We start from the raw sequence: 18,794 nt of genomic DNA, 5'->3' as shown, positions 1-18,794 counted from the left end.
CCCAACATTTTTCTTTCATTGCAAACGTTTCAATAAGGATTTCGAGTTGCTCTTGATGTTGTACAAAAGTGTTGTTTTAACTGCTGGAAGAAATATTACTTACAATTGTGCTTTATAAATGGATAAAGCTAATAGGAATTACTGTTATCGTTTCAAATGATTTAAATTATATATATATATATATATATATATATATATATATATATATATACATATATATATATACATATATATATATAGAAGGGTATCGCTTTTGTATGCAGCCCAGCACAAGCTTAAAAAGACACCCTATTATCGAAAATGTATCTTGCAGGCGACGGTTTTTTCTACATACCATGCAAAAATCTGAAAAATAAGTATGTAATGAGATACCGCTGAGACCTGAGCCTTATTGATCTCGCTTGGCTCTATATACTCTAAACTTTAAACGAATACAAGAATCCGCCTCTTATCCTTAGTTTTAGAGGATGAAAAGCTTTCCAAATGTTAGACACTTTAAATTTTTATTTAAGATATACACTATTTGCCGTCAAGTTAGGAAAAGTTCAAGTAAAAATATTAATTTGGGCTATGTGAACAATTCGCTTTATACAGTTGTATTTTTATAAATATCAATGAGCACCTTATTGTATCTTTCTTTTGGTTTTCAACACTAGCTTTTGTGCAAATTTAGGAGAGACTTTGTTGTGTGTGCTTTCGAGTGTCGCTCGACCATTCGAGTATAGTACGTACTAGTAGCAGTTGAAATTTCTAACTATCTTTTAACTATCTTTTAAAAACTCTCTTGAGTTAATGCAACTAAATTTAGCGCTAGCTTTTATTGAATTTCAATGTAATAACATCAAGTGGATAATATGATGGCATAACGTGCTCTAGACCTATCTGCATATCTCTATGAAATTCCATTGGATACAGAGTTGAGCTGGCTGTTTGAAGTGACACATTTCAGGATACTATGGCGCTGCCATTTGTGAAATACTTTTCAATTGAGCCCCTGCCCAACGGGGGGGTTACCCTCGTTCTGTTGCACGGATTCATTCCTTCGCTCTGCCGTACGCTGACACTTTCCCTTTCTTTCGTGCATACTTTTTTTTGTTTCGCACACCCTAGCAATGCATATACAGGTATTGAGAAATCGCAACTGGAATGGGATGTTGCTTCGATACGAATTGCACGGTTTGCTGCACGTTTGAAACTGTGATTAATTTCCGGGTGGTTGGCGATAAAACTGCTTTGGTTCATCAATATCTGGTTACGACTTGTTGGGCCCCCAAGCCGCCTCCTGCTGGCTCCTGCTGCCCCCTGCTGCGTGTGCGCATCCAAATAAAACCAATCATTTTCTGCAAAATGTCAAATACTGCGAATTCCACACAACAATTTTTATTGTTTTTTTTTTTTTTGTTCAGCCAGTGCAAAGTTGCATTTGGGTCAATGATGTTGTGCTTTTGTTTTTCAATTTTTTTTTTATGTATGCGCAACAATATTGTGCAAAAAATATTGCATATTGTATGCAATTGTAAATAAATAAATCAATAGATTGACCCGCACCCTGTGTATCCGTCTGCCTACATCCCCTCTCACTCTCTCTCACGCTCTGTCTCATAATGTGAACATGCGAGCGAGTAATGAAAAATGCCAGCAAAACAACTAACGCCCCACAAACTCAAAGTAACAACATGTTCCGATATGGAACCGTTTTGCTATTTGTTCAGGCCTTATTCTGCGCCTCGCACGCCATATACGCACCAGCGATACAAATCGGTAAAAATATGGGTCGAATTCGGTTCGAGCCAATTCTTTGCATTGAGCTTCGATTCGTGAACGTGATTTTTCTGAAAGATGGGGTTCAAACCTTGGTTTGTAATTTTTTTATTTTTATTCTGAATAAACCAATTCATTTCTTAATTGAAACTTGCCCCAATTCCTGAAAATAACGAAACGAGGGCTGAAATTAGTCTCTACCCGAAAATTGAAAGTGCAGGATAATCCCTTTGGTGGTGAATCTCTTTCAAAGTTTTGTATTTTAAGTTGAATCATTTCTGAAGTGTGATTACCCAAGGTTTGGGCATTAGTTTGACTGTTTTTTGTGCAACTAGTTTGGATCAAATTTATGCTTACAAATAACAAATAATTGATAGTCCGGGCTCGATTCGGTTTGGCTCCAAGCCGGCTTGCAGCCTCGATATACGCTGCTTTTTGTTGTTGTGCCAAGAGGCAAATATGTTTGGCATGCGGCAATTAACTTCGTCTATTCGAGAGCCACAAAAGTTGTGCGTCTTTATCCCAGGTATATTTCATAACGTTCAGTATTGAGCTGAGAATGTCAAGTACTGGGCATTTTTGGGGTGGAGTGTTCAGTGTCTGTTCTTGATTTGCCTCTCGTTGTCAGATTGATTTTATTTATTACGATTCAATAGCTTGCCAAAGTTACGTCGTGGTCTCGTTGCATAAATATAAACTCTCAACAGCTCAAGCCACAAAATTCTTTTGTTCTGCGTTTGAAGTGCACATTAGAATTACGCAGCGGACAATGCTTCAATTGGCCGGTGCACATGAGATTTTAATAGCATGGCTTGTCATCAATCTCTGTCGGTGACAGCGAGAACATAAGCATCGAATGTTGTGCCATGCAACTTTCCGTTTACACTGTAGTTGCATAAAAATGTATTACCCATTGGCCTAGAAACTTTAACGTTTGTTTAAGACACGAGAAACTGAGCCCGCACATTCAATTATAGCAAGAAGCTAACAGATACGAAGAAAACTTTCAGAACAATGGGAATTATGTTCAACCGAAGCGAAATACTAACAAAAAAAAGTTAATTTATTCGCTAAAAGTTAAGGAATACAAATTTTAACGTAGGACGAATACTAAAACGGAGCAACTTAGCTTAACGGCTGTTGTTCTTAAACAATTCAGCGAAAAGACATGGGAACTATAATAACAAGAAAGATCGACTAATATTATAATTAAATACATAAACGTGCCATGTAGTATAGTAGCCCAATTTTTTGCTTCTTAATTTATTAGGAGAAAATGAAACACGCAATATTTAAATGCTTAGTTGGAGAAGATATCCTGGAAAACAGAAAAGTTTTCAAACAAAGTGTTTCGACCAACTCCTTTTATAATGCTACATATTTAAAGCTCATATTCGAATCCTAGCTTGTTACATATATAACTTGTATTGGAAAACTCGTAAATACAAAATATGCTTACGATATCTTGGTATACAATAATGTATTTCATACACGAACTTAATTTTTGACCGATCATTCCTATGGCAGCTTTATAGTATAATATTAGGACCCTGGCTACTCGGGCATATATAATGCCAGCAAATTTTCATAAACGAAACTAAAAGACTGAGCGACTCGTTTGATTAAATATGACAGACAGATAGATAGACAGATAGACAGACGGACAGACGGACATGGCTACATAGGCTGTTGATACCGTCCAAGAATATATTCCGTATATGGAGTCAAAGACTTCTCTTTCTGCGCTATGTCTGCATGGTAATATTTAAATGCCCACGAAAGAGACAACAGCTTCTTTTTTAAGTGCATTCCCCCAGTTCGACAACGTTTCTGCTAGCTTTGGAGCCGCACATCTCCGTATTAAATTGTCCTTTCGATTATACATAAATTGCCAAACAAAAAAAAAACAATACATTACAGAATATTGCCACTCATTGGGAAAATATCAATAACAAACAAATAAAGACAAATTTTAAATAAATAACAGAGAAACGTTAAGTGGGGATTACCTGAGCCAACCTTTGAACTAGCAACATTTAGCGCAGCGCTGGAATCCGAGAGATAGAAAAAAAAACTATTAAAATGCAGCTCTGCAAATCGTAAAATGTAAATTCGAATCGGTTAACTTCCAATTTCGCATCGTTTTAAATTGCGAATAAAATTGCTGTTCGTACTTTTCTGTCCCGATTTTCATTCAGCGTAATTTTGTGTAGTAAAAAAATTACCCAATAAAAGCATAACAAATATTTCAGATAACGGAACCCGACTAGAAGCCATGCTACAAAATAAGTTTTTTTTGGTTCTGTAACTGCCAAATATTTATTACGAATATGCTTATAAAATACATCCTAAAACATATAAATTGTATCGGCAAATAACAATGTAAGAGCTTCCACCTTTTTGCTGCTACTCTTTTGGCAACTGCAGCGTTGTGCAGCACCGGCTCTTTAAATGGTTATAATTCTCAAGTAACAGACGGCTGGCACGAAAAGCGCAATCACAATTGCAATCATAATCGCAATTGCCATCGCAATAAGTAAAGAAAACCGTGAATCCATTTCAGTTGCAGTGCCACAGAGCGACGCACAAAACGGTCGACCAGTGTTGCGGAATACTTTGACATTTTGGCGCATGTTGAATCAGGCGAAAACCCAATTACATATTCACCCTATCTAGACGCTTCGCTGGCGACAGAACGCGACGTGCAGACAGGCAAACATGCTGGCCAAAAATTGTGCCACCGCCGACTGCCCCACCAAGTTTTAGTTCGCCTACAGCTGCTTAAAATGTCCTGATTATTACAACACTGGCGCACATTTTGCGGCCAGCGGCAGGTGTGTGTGTGTGTATATGAGAGTATCTGCATCTGTAGCCAAGCGAGTGTATCTAACGACTGTCAGGAATTGCTTCTATGTCGCGGTGGAGCATTACGGGTGTGGGGATGCCAGTTGCCGAAAGGGTTGCTCGTGCGTTGGGTGTTGTTTAATGTGCACGCAAATTATTACTTAAGCGGCTTAAACTTGTTGAGGCGCTACCAGTTTGGGTTATTCGCTGTGGTTTTGCCCAAATAAGGTTTGAGTTGAGTTTCGCCAGTTCGAGTGCGCGGCGCGCTGTGGGTGCTAAACGATAAAGACATCAACACCCGAGAAGCCTTATGCGATTTGCCATATACGAACATACAAACTTATATGATGAAAGTATGTGACAACTTAATTTGTTAACGTGCGTACAGTTTCTTATCTACCAGCAGACAAGCTCAGCTAAGGCAGCTTCATTTAAAAGCAGGCGAGAGTGCTCTTGTCAGGCCTGCTCGACTAGCAATACCCTGCACTCTGCTCTCACACACACAAGAGCTCGCATATAAACAGGAAATCACGTGGCTTGCTGCGTCCTACACTGAAAGACATTCGTTCTTTATTAACTTAGTTGCTTATAGTCCAATCAGCGCTTAAATGTTGCATACAAAAGTGCGCAGATACCAAAGCGCAAGGCTCTTCCTGTTTCAATTTTGACGGTAATTGGGGATGTATCCAAGAAGTTAAGTATTCATAATTTCTTATTATGTGTGAGAACTTGCAAAAACATGTCTCAAAAGCAATACAACATATTTGAAATGGCAGGAGATTTCGGAAAAAAATTTTACACTCTTTCTGCTGTGGTTCATAGGAATAAGTTATCCAAATTTCCAACATTTGTAAGCTTTTTGAAGCTGAGGCAGCCCACAATACTTGTTACCCCAACAAACATGAACATTTTCAACAATCTAGTGACCGCATGCGGGTATCTATCCATTTGGTAGCCTATACGACACCAAGATACTCTGTAATGCATTCTAGAGTGGTCGTAGTCAGGCGTTGTTTTGAACATAGTGATGTTTCTAACTACAAGAAATCTTCTCATAGCTGCAGATATGTGTTTACATAAGAATTAAGTCAATGAAGAGTCGTCTATTAGGGCGATGATGCTCCCTCTGGCCTGTCACCTACATGTGTGTAAAAATATTATACTCTTCTTACCCATTAGCAATGGGCTCATGGGCATTAATATATATACGTATATATACATATATATTTGTATATATATTTTTGATCAACTCTAAAGTGGCAGGTCTTAAGGGCTTTGGCAGGGACAAGTGTGTGTTTGTTTTTGTCCGATTTGCAATTCCGCTGGGGGTCTAAGGTTGGTTTAAAATATGTGCAACTTTTACGTATAAAATACTCAGTGAATGTATTTGATTGGGAGGGTATGAATTCACGTTTGTTGTATGGCATGCAATGCGAATGCAAAATATTATGATGAGCGAGGCTAAGGGCTACAAAATGCGCCAAGTGCACGGACATTTTTGATTGATGTCCTTGTTCAAAATCTCATGTCCACGGTGCTGTGTGTTGTGACATGTTGGCGTCATTAGCAGAAAAACTGCCGCAGGCTATAGGCCAAAAAATTGATTTGTGCACAGCACTACAGAATTGAGTTTTAATTTTTTATTGTTACCATTGTCGTTTGCCCGAAGCAAATAGTAAAAAGAATGTGGCACATGTGCCATAAACGGCGGACGAGATGAGGAACACGATGCGCCAGTTTGCGATAGAGGGATCCAGATTGATCACATGCCCGGCGACCATGGGTGCTGTAAGGCCGATCAGATTTGCGCAGCAATTAGTCATGGACATGAGAAGGCCGGCAAAGGTTGGCGAGAGATCCAAGTGATTGATCTTAAAGCCCGAATAGATGGCACCGTTAAGGCCCATGCCGATGGTGAATAAAGCCACAGTTAATATCAAACTCTGATAACAATATCCAACGGCCAGGAGTGTTACCGCCGGCCCATACTGTCCAAAGCTGTTCATAATCTTGCGTGCCAAGGTAATGCTCATATTGTTGCGGATCAGCCTATCGGCAATAACAGAAAACACTATGGCCGTAATCCACATGGCCAGATAGGGTAACGAGGAGAGAAAACCATTCGCTTTCAGCTTCACCTTCATTACCATTGCCATGTAGGTGGGCAGCTCGGTCATCAGCGTCTCATAGCCATAGTTCTGTCCCGAATGCGCGATCATGATGGCCCAAAAAGGCACAGATTTAAATATGCTACAAATTGGGGTTTTGGCTGTATTGTCCGCTGACTGCGTACTCCAGATGGCCTTACTAATATACTTGCGCTCCGCTTCGCTGATGGTCTTGGCGACGCTTGGATCCTCGGGGACCAGCCAAAGGAATAGCACGCTCCATAATGTGCTTACAATTCCAAAAACGTAAAAAATCGAAGGCCAGCCACCGTCAAAGCCATGTACCGCTAACAGGCCACTCAGCGGCATGGATACAATGGTACCAAACTGGGCTCCCGCATAGACAGCGGCGCCGGAACGTGAACGCTCATCGGGCGGTATCCAGTGGGCCAGCATGGCGTGTGTGCAGGGTACAATGGGACCCTCGCCCAGGCCCTGGACGAAGCGAACCACACAGAGAGCCAAATAGCCACCCTTTCGGGCGGAAATTGGTACTAGGAATGCGGCCAAAGAGTTGATCATCATTCCCCAGCCAAGGAAATGTTTGGAGCCGTAGTTCTTGATAAGAAATCCAAATGGGATTTGTGTTAAAACATAGCCATAGAAGAAACTGGCCAATATGTAGCCCTGTAGCTTGTAGCTCCAGTTGAACTCGCCGTGCAAATCACCTTCAATATACCGAGTTGAGTTGGAGTTTCTTTCTTTCGTGATGCTTTTGTGGTCGACCATGGCTACAATAGCAACGGACATATTGGTGCGCATAACATACGCATTGGCCATTCCTAAGAAAAGCATGATTGTCACAAAGACTCGTCTCCTGGCACAGGTTGGTATGTCACTATCCTCTGAGTATTTCTCCTTCGTATATTCCATAATGTTCACTTTATAAATATTTTAAGATCAAAAGTTCTCATTTTAAAATTTTTTCCCTTCGAAATCAGTTTGAAATATAAGATATGGGTAAATAATTTTCATAACGGTTCAAAGCCGCATTTCACCCCCTTCCATATCCCTGACACATGATTACGTTGCTTCTATATACATATAATGATGTCATATCGAATTCAACTGAATCGAGGGCTCATCAAATGGCTTTACACTAGATTACTTCCAAAGCGAAACCCTACCCCGCTCCCCCTACCCCTTACCCTTTACCCCTTACCCCATACCCCATACCCCTTACCCCTTACCAGGCCATCAGTCAGCTCAGCGTAACGGCAAAGAGTTTTCCACTTCTTTTGCCTTGAATCATTTTTACATATTTCTGCAGGACTGCGACATGAACAAGCGGCGTTCCCAGTGTGCATCGAATCGAGCCACATTTGCTGCGTTGATTGAAATTTATTATGTTAACAAGAAAAGACTGTAATTCACATTGGACCTACAACCAAATACATTTGCAAACATTACGTGCCAAAAATATTGATGAAAATATTTGCACAGGCTTTTAAATTTATTCTATAAATTTCGTATAATTTAATCAAATATAATAATTAGGAATAATAACCTTATTAATATAACTTCTATACACTAGTCTGGGAAAAGGAATTATTTGCTCTGCGCCCATTCGTAATATTTTGAAATGATTGTTGTTCAACCCGCTTTAAAGAAATGGCCTTAAACTGGCAATCACCTGCGCGTTAGTCTTGAATACTTAGATCGAGAGGGATAACCGACTCTAAGCAAGCCCAATTGAAAACATAATCAACATTCAACGTATTCAATCTGGCGATTACCACAACCGCTGATTGCGTTTACGCAGCGTTGGCCGCACAAGACTTGATTACGAGGCTCGAGTTGCGGACAACAAATGTATGTGAAGTGATTTGCATAAAGCACCAATCAGCCCATGAAAGGGGCAGCGGAATTCGTGTCGTGCAGTGGAGTATGTGAATATAATGATGCGATGTATTCGTATGAGTTGAGTTGGCGCTTCGTTTACAATAATTCCCAATATACAAATATATACTCTTTATGATATGTTTCGATACTAAGAATTCATAATTCTAGCCGCTATGTGCGCTAGGGAGGCGCTGCGTCCACAAGATGCGCCCAATTTGAGTGGCCATCAGCTCGGCAGCTTGGCGCTCTGGACGCGTCATCGAGTGTGCAACGAGGACACCATGGCACACCTGGCGCTCAAATACGGGACGACAATCGGTCAAATTTGTCGCGCCAATCGCTTGCATTGGCAGGACATTCTGCAGACGCGTAGCTACATTTGGCTACCAGTTCCTGGCACACAACAGCCAACTCAGGAGCCCGAGAACCAGGCACAGATATCGCCACTGATCACCTTTCCAAATTATGGCAGAGTGTTGATTGTGCCACCGCATTTCTATCGCCAGAGTGCGCCCAATCTGGATGACTTTGCCGGCGAGTGCGATCCGCTGCTGATCACCACGCGCTGCATGTGAAGCAATAACAATAAAGTACCTGCACCTTGAGTGGCAGCACAATTTAATTAGCGACCACAGCTGCAGCTCCATCCCTGCTCTGCCGCTCTTTGTTGCGCTACATCCTGTCTGGGTCGCTGCCTGCAGCTGCAGACGACGACGAGGACGACGACAAAGCAAAAGTGCGCAGTTTTATCAGCCAACCCAATTTGTGGGCGGAATGTTAATGTTCGTTAAATGATTCGCTTTTAGCGCGTCTAACGAATACTACGTGAGCTTTGACACGCGAGCGGAGTGAGACTAGAACGGGACCGAGCTTTAACCCCAAAACAGAACTGGCTATCGGAACTACAAAATGCTAAAATATTTTCGAGTCCAAATTATTCTGTTGTATATATGCGCATGTACATAAGGGAAGGTTGACATTTTAAATTATTCTTGAGTTGGAAGACTTAAAAAAATCGAACTCAATCAATTGTTAGTTGAGTTCTTTGTGTAAACATGTTGAGTTCCAGCCCTTAAAGTTCGGTTCGTGAGCCCGGCTTTTAGCATCTATGAACCCATATTTGTGCCGAAGCTCGTCACATTCCTTACAATTTTCTATCTAACTTCAATCTATTGTTAATTAAATTAATTATATTCATTTTATTGATAGGCTGACCATTATGTTTCAAACATTTTCTGATAGCAACAAGGTTCGTTTCAGGTTAAGGGTAGGTTCGAACAGACTAAAGTTTGGTTCAAAACATCTTTAATATTTGTAAAAGGGTATTCAAATATGTTTGAAGACTGCAGCTTCTTTCCTTAAATTAAGCAAATGTCTGGGAATTTTTGTTGCGCAGCGGAAATAAAGGAGAATTGCGAAAAGGAGACCCATTGGCGGGGCCGGTGTCCCTGGGCTACCAACGCCACCCCCTGCGAATGGCAACGCCCACCACCCGCTGCGTTGATTAGAAACCCCAGTGCGCTGCCAGCTGTCGACGCGCTACAAAATTGGCTTTTAATTGTTGCAGAAGTGAATTTGCCACAAACAGGATGCAATTAAGACATTCAAATTCACGATTCGAGTGCGCGCTGCTGCCTGCGACTCTGAGCAGGTGCATTGAGTGGCGCCACACACACACGCGCATACAGCCAGCGATATCGAGCACATGGGGCACGTGCAACAGCAGAGATAAGCATGTCGGCCAGTGGCCACACCGTTGGCGACCCCGACACACATTCGAAGTGGAACATTAACTAATCTGTGTGCGCCACTTGAGCATAACGACGTTTGCAATGAAGCAATCGTGCCACTTTTCGGCAGCGTATCCAATCCACCAGAAAAAAAAAATGGGGTAGGGGGGGGCGGGGGGGCGAGCGGAAAAAGGGCCAACGCCGAGAAATATGCGTACGTGCTCGTGTGATAAATTCACATTTTCCGGCTGGCAGCAGAGCGGCAGCAGAGCAGCAGCAGCGGCAGCAGGACAATCGCTGGCATTGATAGACACCGAAGTTGAGGGGGCATTAGATGTGTGGCGATGGGCTCAGTAGCTGAGCAGGTAGAACAGCCGTGAAACGTAGCGGAACGCCGGTGTCAAAAAGGAAGTGCCACAAAAAAAAAGGAATACGAAAAAAATGTCACGAGGCGCAGACAGCGTTGAGCATGACGTGGACGACAACGATGAGCGTCAGACTGAGCATGGGAATGTGGATGAGCCGCCATGGATGGCCACATTTTGTGCCAGCCTTTTTGACAGACACAACTTTGGAATTGCTCTGATTATGCCGAGACAACGGGGGCAACGGATGCGGGCATCGGCGGACTCGACTCAATGGCATGTTGACAATGATAACGAAGTTGGCCCTGACTGCGTTTAGCATTCGGATTCAGAATCGTTGCGGCGTGCTGGGTGGCATCCAAAGCACAAAAAAAAAAAAGCTGCCTGCGGAAAATATCAAATGTCGCATGCCGGCATTAATATTTCATGAGAAATCATAGTTTGGTGATGCGTATAATTCAAAGAATTGCAATCTGAATTAATTTCAAATGCTCGGACCGGAGCGGAGCTCAGGTATTTCGCATCGATTTGACAACCTGGTCGAAACTTGTTGCCAACGCGAGCGGGGGTGGCTGACTTCAATCTGGCTGGAATTCAGGCATTGTTTGGCTTTAATTGTCAAGCAGCTCTACCAACTCTACCGCGGCCCGCTGTATCTGCCAGCCTGTGTATCTATTTTGGGGAGCAGCATATGGATGCCGTGCGGCAACAAAGTTTCAACATTTCTGCATCATAAAACTTTACTCCGAAAAGGGCATCAAAATGAATGCGTATCGAATTTTGATGCATGTGCTGCAGCAGCAGCGGCAGCAGCAGCAGCAGGAGCGATCGATGGCCACAAAGTGCATTTGCCGCATGTGGCATGTGGATTCGATATGGTGAAGCCATAAGCCAAGCTGCCGTTGTTACTAGCAAAGTTTTGCAAGTGAAACTCATTTATTTGTTTTCCGCCGTGACAGTTGAACCATGTAATTATACACAGACAGCCGCTGTCCCTCTTGCCCCTCTCTCACACACTGCCGTTCCCCACGCCCAACACCCTACCACACCCCTCTCTGCCCGAGAGACTTATGAAATATGACAGTTTTGCACACCACGCACAACTTTTGGACCGCCTTTCAAATAGAAATTATTAGAAAGTTTTGAGCGAAAGCGAAAACCGGAGGCCAACAGCGTGCTGCAGCGAGCGCTCCTCATGAGATTAGTGCAATTTGGGAGTGGCATTGCGACACAAAGACACCGAGCGAAAGAGACAAGGCGAGAGTGAGAGTGAGATATACATAGTATATATGCTGAATTCATATTGAACATTTCAAGGTTTTATGTCAAGCTTTTGATTTATGTAGGTTGGCAAGCTGCCTTACGATAACTTTTGCAGAATGAGACAGACAGACACAGAGTTGGATATTAGGGAGAAAAAGATGTGGAAATGCTGAGAATTAGCAGCTAAGAAATTCTATGCCAAATGTGGACAAAAAGTAGCCACTTGAGAAATTTCCAAAGAAGAAAAAGCTGAGATTTATCAGATTATCTCAAGAAAGTGATTTAAAAGGATTAGATTAGTTTTCAGACTCTTAATCGAATCTTTAACTGCCGTATCAGCATGTATGTAGTGTGTATATGTATATGTGTGTAAGCTGTTATATTACAAAAAGAAGGTTATTTTTTGGAGGATATCAGTTGAAGATACAGAGAAATAAACGAAAATCTGAAAAGGTTGGGAAGATTGGAAAGCCTTACGATTTTGCTGTAGAAATACAAACTTATAAGCTTATAAAACCCAAAATAGCAAAAGCAAAGGAAACACAGCTGACGGCAACAGAGTATTAACAAACTGTTTAATAAATAATAATAAGAAATAAATAAGTTGTCTCAAGAATTTCTATCTTAATACTTTTTTTTTAAACTTAATCTTAAGTAAAAGCGGTGGACTCATTAATCGAGCACATTCGAACAATGTGACACTCATTTATGTATTCATTCGTATGTTCGTTTATTCATTAATTTGCCCGTTTTGCTGACTGGCGTATTCATTTGCCCATTCGCTGCATTTGCATGGGCAACAATTGCGAGAGTGTTTTTAATTTAATTGATTCGCAAAGGGCAACGTCTGAGCAAATACTGACACCGGGACCCCAACCACCCCATGCCCCACGTCCACCTTTCTGAGAATGTGGCTGTGAAATGGACTGTGAGGCATTGGCAGTGTTACAATAATACTTACTTGCTGCCGTGGCTGTTGCATGTAAGTAATTATAAATTGCATTAAAAGACGCACATTTCGAGCGCCTTCGGCTGTTGCAACTGCTGCTACTGACGCCGTTGCTTGGGCTTAATTAAAATTTCATTATGTGCCCATATATATTGTCCATGTATTTCCATTCAGTAAGCGTGCTGCGTGTAGTATATGCCTCTAGAGCGGGCAATGTGTTTAAAATGCTGTAAAAATATTTGACAAGCAGCTTTACGACCGAGCCGTAAAAATATTTTACCAGCCGACTAAGCGACGCGTTTCCCCCGCAAGCATCACCGCCCGGTCCGCCTCTCTTATCTATTAACTGCTCGAGCAGCTAAAACTAATGCATGCATAGGGTATGCATACTTACAGCTACCAGTGTAGCAGCTAGTGGCCAGAGGAGACAGCGGGATGGACATTATGTGTGTTTGCATGCAAATGCATTTGCTAGTCACAAATAAAACAAAGGACTAGAAAATACTTACTAAATGCATCAAATACAAAAAACAAATGAGTTTTCCAGTCGTGTATGCCCGATAACTAGATACTCTCGTCCAACTGCTGGAGGATTTCTAATAAAAACTAAAACATTCAGAAATTCTTCTTTTATTTTGATATATTTTCAAAAAGAGAATATATATTTACGATATTTTCAAATAAAATAATTTTGAATAAAGCCCTTTCTTCTTCTCGACAAAAGATTAGAATGCGATAAAAAGACGACAAAGCTGGCGATACCTGCTGGCATTCGTATTCTTATCTTGAGCTTCAAGAAACTTTGGGCTTAATGACGTGAAGCTTATGAAACAGTCCTGCCAGGCGTTACATTTTACGTCATCAAATTAGGAAACCCATTGGGAAGGGTATCAGAAAAAATGCAAACGCAACTTGTCGACATGAATTGTTGTTGTCATTTCACATGTCCCTTGTTGTTGCTTTTACTGTAGCTGAACTTTATTGTTCGTATATGAGTGTGGGTGTGTTTGTTTGTTTTTGTTGTTGTTGTTGTTGTTGTTGCTGTATTTTGCAATGCAGCTTCCCATGGCTGAGCATAGCATAGCATAGTTTTTAGCGCAAATCAAAATGATTGATGATGATGGCCGTCATGCAGCAAAGCTCTAGTTCAGGCAGCAACAGCAGCAACAACAGCAGTAGCAGCAGCAGTAGCAGTAGCAGTAGCAGTAGCAGTAGCAGTAGCAGTAGAAGTAGCAGTAACAGTAGCTCACCCTCACAGCGAGCAAACAAAAACAAACACTTGACAGTTATGGCTGCTGATATACAGCAAATAAACTAAATAAATCCCTTTTTGTGTAATGTCATTTTTGTGCCACTTTGTTTTAAAGGCGTGCCACATGAGCACCCGACCGCCTGCATCTGTATGCATTAGGTGTATCCATGTGTGTGTGTGTGTGTGTGTGTGTGTGTGTGTGTGTGTGTGTGTGTGTGACATATATGAGCTATGAGCTATGGCTACAAGCGTGCAGCCATTGTCATTCTTTTCAATTGCAAATTGACGTTGACCAAAAGTATGCAACACTTTTTCACTACGCTTTTGTTTGAGTTCCCACACACACGCTTAGTGTGTAAGCAAGCACAAACACACACACACAGACACACACACATTGTCATTGGCACTTCATTAATGCTATCCACACACTTACGCAATGATACACACATGACCGCACACGTGCACACACAAATTAGCCAAAACGCTTACGTTTATGCGCAATGCCCATGTTTAAAGCCTTACTGCCAAATACCCTTTGGATACCCCTTGCTGTTGTTGTTGTTGTTGTTGTTCCTGATGATGTTGCTGCTGTTGTTGTTTTTGTTATCATTGGTGCTGCTGCAGTTGCTTTTGTGGCAGCGCTTATTGTTGTCCCGCTGCCTCATTAGGCAGCCAAAGTCTGTGGATGTAGCTGCGGCTGCAACTGCGTTTGCGGCCATTCAAACACAAGCTCAGCTGTTAAGCAGCAGGAACACAAACATCACACACACACACACATATACACACACACACACACACACACACACACACACATACATACACACTCATCTGTCAACAATCACAGCCGGACTGCAGCAGCCGAATGCCCCCATTGTCATCGCTGGCATTGTTGTTGCTGCTTGGCCTCAAATGGCAGACCTTAGACCTCTCAATTTCTTGCCGCAACCCTGTTTCGCTTTACTCCGTTATTGTCAGCTTATTCAGTTTGGAAGCAAGATCAAATCATTCAGAAGCCTCCAGCTGTACAACTCTGCAGCTTGGGGCATGTAACGCCTACGTAATTGTTCCAGCGGCAAAATTTAAGTCATGAGAGATTCGATTTTTGGAACAAATTCCCCAAATGCCTGTCAAACTTTATAGTTGCCAATCAGTTTAATTGCCTTTTGGCTTGCCTATATTTTTTTTTAAATCGTTCCTTATATTAGCCGAATAGAGTCGATCAAAAGGTACTCTTCGAAAAATATTAAAGTATTTTGCCATCAACACGCTCAAATAAATGACAGTAAATCTTAAAAGTAACTAATTTTTCAAAATGTGTGAAAAGTTTTCAATGAACTTCCATTGAGGTCTTTAAAAATGAGATTTTCCTATAGTGCTTCCACAGTCTGTTGTTTACGCTGTGCGTTGATCATCAATCTTTTTCCATTTGCATAATATCGATAAAAATCGATTTTGAGAAATGGTTTATTTAGCATGACTTGAATATCATAAGAGCTAGACACACTTTAATTGGTATGTAGCCTCTCGAATTGTATATACAAATTAATAATACATATCATACTTTGGACACCTCTTCCTACTCTCCTCAAAAAATTCCAGCGCTTCCATTGCATTTTTAGTTATATTTGTTTATTATTTTCCTTGCACATTTTTTGATCTATTTACAGTATGTTATAAAAAGTTGAAGAACACCTGCGCAGCAGTTACGCAGTTGAACTGGAATTTTAACTGTAATACGCACTGTTATACATTAAGAAAGCATCATTTTGGTCAGTAGTTCGTTTTTCAATGTACTTAGCGCAGGGGCTATATATAAATTTTATTGCAATTAACTGTGCGTGTACACACACACACACACACATACAGTCTCATTTACCAAAATTCAAATTACACGCCCGGCCATTTGTGGCAACAGCTACCACATAGCATATGCCACACACGCACACACACACACACACACACACACACACTCGCACGAATACATCGCTTTTGGTGTGTATACGACAAGCCCTTAAATTCCTTTGGGGCTTTACCCGAGTGCAATGTCTGTCAACACTAATTGTTGGCTGCTGTCGTTGGCTACAATAATGTGCCGTGTACGTGGATATGAATGGGTGTGTGTGTGTATGTGCGTGTGGGTAAGCCCTGCTTACATTCGCACACATAGATGTATTGAGGACACATAGAAGTAATCAGAAGGCTCACATCAGCGCCGGCAACACTTCCACTTCTTCTTCTTCTATGTATACGTCTTCGTCTTCTTCTACATCAGCCTGTAGCTGTTATTGTCATTAGCTTTGACATCCACACCGAGAAGTTGGGCAACTGAAACTTTGGCTCGCGGCCGTTGGCCACAGTCGCTGCTCGGTTTCGGGTGCGAACCTAACACAAATACCAACCGGAAGCCAAATACATGACACATACTAGTACAAACACGAATACATATGTTTAATTAAATTGGGTCAAAGCAGTTAACTCACTTGTCTTTGGATTATGTTTGCATCTCACCTAATCTCAGTGTTAGCTGCGCTGCCAGCTTCAGCTCCAGTTAAACATAATATGGATTCTTATACATACGTATATACACATTTTATCTATTGTCCAGTCCACAACCATCTCCGCCTGATCCCACTTTAGCCCAACTTAAAGACATACTTTAACATTAGGTTTGAGTTCAGGTTAGTCTTTTGTAAATATAATAAATTGCTCTCAAGTCGCGAGTCGGGCGCCTCACATAGAATCAAATTATTATCTGGAGTTCGGGGTGACCGCAAAATATTGTCGTTAGCGAGTTTATTAAAACTTTTATGCAGCAAGAACGACAGAGGAGAGCAGCGCCAACTAGCTAACTATGTGTGCTCTCCGTGCCTCGGCAGGGACTTGATAGTTTTCTGAAAACTTTTGACCTGTTGCCAGCCATACGCACTCGACTCGGCCATAGACTCTGGCGTAACAGGCGTTGCGTAGCAAAGCAACTTTGCAATTTCTCTAACTTTGCTAGCTAAATTGCCTAATTAATTCGAATGCGTCGCCTGTGAAGTGGATGTGTTGCATGGATGAGAGTGTGAAAATGTTAAAACTTATTGGGAATTCGAGGAATTGGCTACATGGTAAAACTGTTATAGTGTTATATAAGCCATTGAAATTACAAAACTGTTGGGTGCAGCAAAATAGTTTTATACACATTGTTATACAGATACGTTATACAAAGTATTTTCACCTACAGCGAAAAGATTTAGCGTTCTAGTACTTTGAATGCCCTTAAATAAATCAGAAAGGCACAGAATTGGCATATATACATATATTCATACAATGTATGTGTGCTTGAAAGTAAATATGCATTCAAAAATTAAAAAACTGCCCTACTCTGCGATTCTCAAGTCTTAAAATATGTTTTACGGATTTCCATTCATTAATAAGAAGTGTTATATTTATAAATAATGTTTTCAATCTATTAATATTTAGCTCTTACGCTATATCTCTGTCTTTCTCCTAGATTTACTTTCACAAATTTGTACACAAACTTGTCTCCCTTACAGCTGCACATTGTCATGCTGTTATACAATCTGTTTTATTGAGCTTCATGGTCTGACTAACCGTTCTGCTCCGATACATCTATATAGATATATGTATGTACATTTTTCCCTGCCCAACTTATTCTAGATGCATGTCCATTTAATTTTTTCACAACGTTAGCTGCTTTTGCATTCGTTTGTGGCCAAATCTGGCTCACCCGTTGCTGGCCAACAAAATCTTGAAAGATGAAAGCTAAAGAAAACTTGCCTAATCCAATGAAAACAAGCAGCTCAGCTGCCATTGATAAGGACCAAGTGCTAGGCAACCGATCCGAATGTGCCAAAGTGATATTCAAAATAATATTTAAATAACCAATTTTTATTTGTTCTTTTTGTCCTTGCTAGTTGCTAACTGTGTTTGCTTTAAGATTTTTGTTCTACTATATTTTTGCATAATTTTCTACTCGTTCTTGGCTTGCGACGTGCCCAACTCTGAAGGCAACTCTGAGCCGCACCTGTCAAATGTTTAGAGCTCATTTGGTTGGGAGCTCTAGCTTGGGTTGGGGCTGGGGCTAGGGCTGAGGCTGGAGGTGGGGCTGGGGATGGGGCTGAAGCTTTTGGCATGGCTTAAGTCCCTTGGACTTTGGATAAGATTTTAGGCAGCAAATACTCTGGCTTGCATTTCAATTTGTGGTCGCCTTTGCTTGCAGCTTGACAACATTTTGCCTTCTGCAATTTACAGTAAAATTTTATGCATAATTCCCGTTATGACACTTGCGGTGCACACAATCACATGCTGCCATTGCTCGGCATGTCTATGCATGCAGATACATGCGGTTGCTGCAACAGATACAGCAAAACATCTAAAGGTACAGATGCAGATACACGCAACATTCAAGGCATTCGCAGAGAGACAGCAGCTAAGTCGAGCAGTCGAGCAGTCGAGCAGCCGAGCAGCATACCAATTTATGTTATCTGAACACTCGAATAAACCACCAAACGCCAAAGTTCTTGCCACTGCGCTTATTTCACATTGTAGTTGCAGTTGTTGTAGTTGTTGTTGTTGTTTTTGATGTTTTGGTTGAAGCTGAGAGCGCCAAAATAA

At 41.3% G+C, this 18,794-nt stretch overlaps 2 protein-coding genes across 2 annotated transcripts; one reads left to right on the top strand and one right to left on the bottom strand.

Moving 5' to 3' along the window:
- Positions 1 to 6,230: 6,230 nt before the first annotated feature.
- Positions 6,231 to 7,730, bottom strand: LOC135440657 (putative inorganic phosphate cotransporter). Its single transcript, XM_064699943.1, has one exon. It carries the CDS (start codon positions 7,644 to 7,646, stop codon positions 6,252 to 6,254), a length of 1,395 nt encoding a protein of 464 aa, XP_064556013.1. The 5' UTR covers positions 7,647 to 7,730; the 3' UTR covers positions 6,231 to 6,251.
- A 1,058-nt stretch (positions 7,731 to 8,788) lies between these two features.
- On the top strand, positions 8,789 to 9,829 carry LOC135440571 (uncharacterized). The gene has a single exon (XM_064699818.1). It carries the CDS (start codon positions 8,789 to 8,791, stop codon positions 9,188 to 9,190), a length of 402 nt encoding a protein of 133 aa, XP_064555888.1. The 3' UTR covers positions 9,191 to 9,829.
- Positions 9,830 to 18,794: the final 8,965 nt, after the last annotated feature.

The sequence above is a fragment of the Drosophila montana genome, unplaced genomic scaffold, assembly GCF_035044405.1.
Source record: "Drosophila montana isolate Dmon_TW-CO22-7 unplaced genomic scaffold, ASM3504440v1 contig_1624_1, whole genome shotgun sequence".
Classification (NCBI taxonomy): domain Eukaryota; kingdom Metazoa; phylum Arthropoda; class Insecta; order Diptera; family Drosophilidae; genus Drosophila; species Drosophila montana.
The sequence above is the reverse complement of the archived record's forward strand: the minus strand, read 5'-3'. Positions and strand labels throughout refer to the sequence as shown.

Coding starts and splice junctions, on each gene's coding strand:
- LOC135440657 (XM_064699943.1), bottom strand. CDS start 7,646: ATGGAATATACGAAGGAGAAATACTCAGAGGATAGTGACATACCAACC.
- LOC135440571 (XM_064699818.1), top strand. CDS start 8,789: ATGTGCGCTAGGGAGGCGCTGCGTCCACAAGATGCGCCCAATTTGAGT.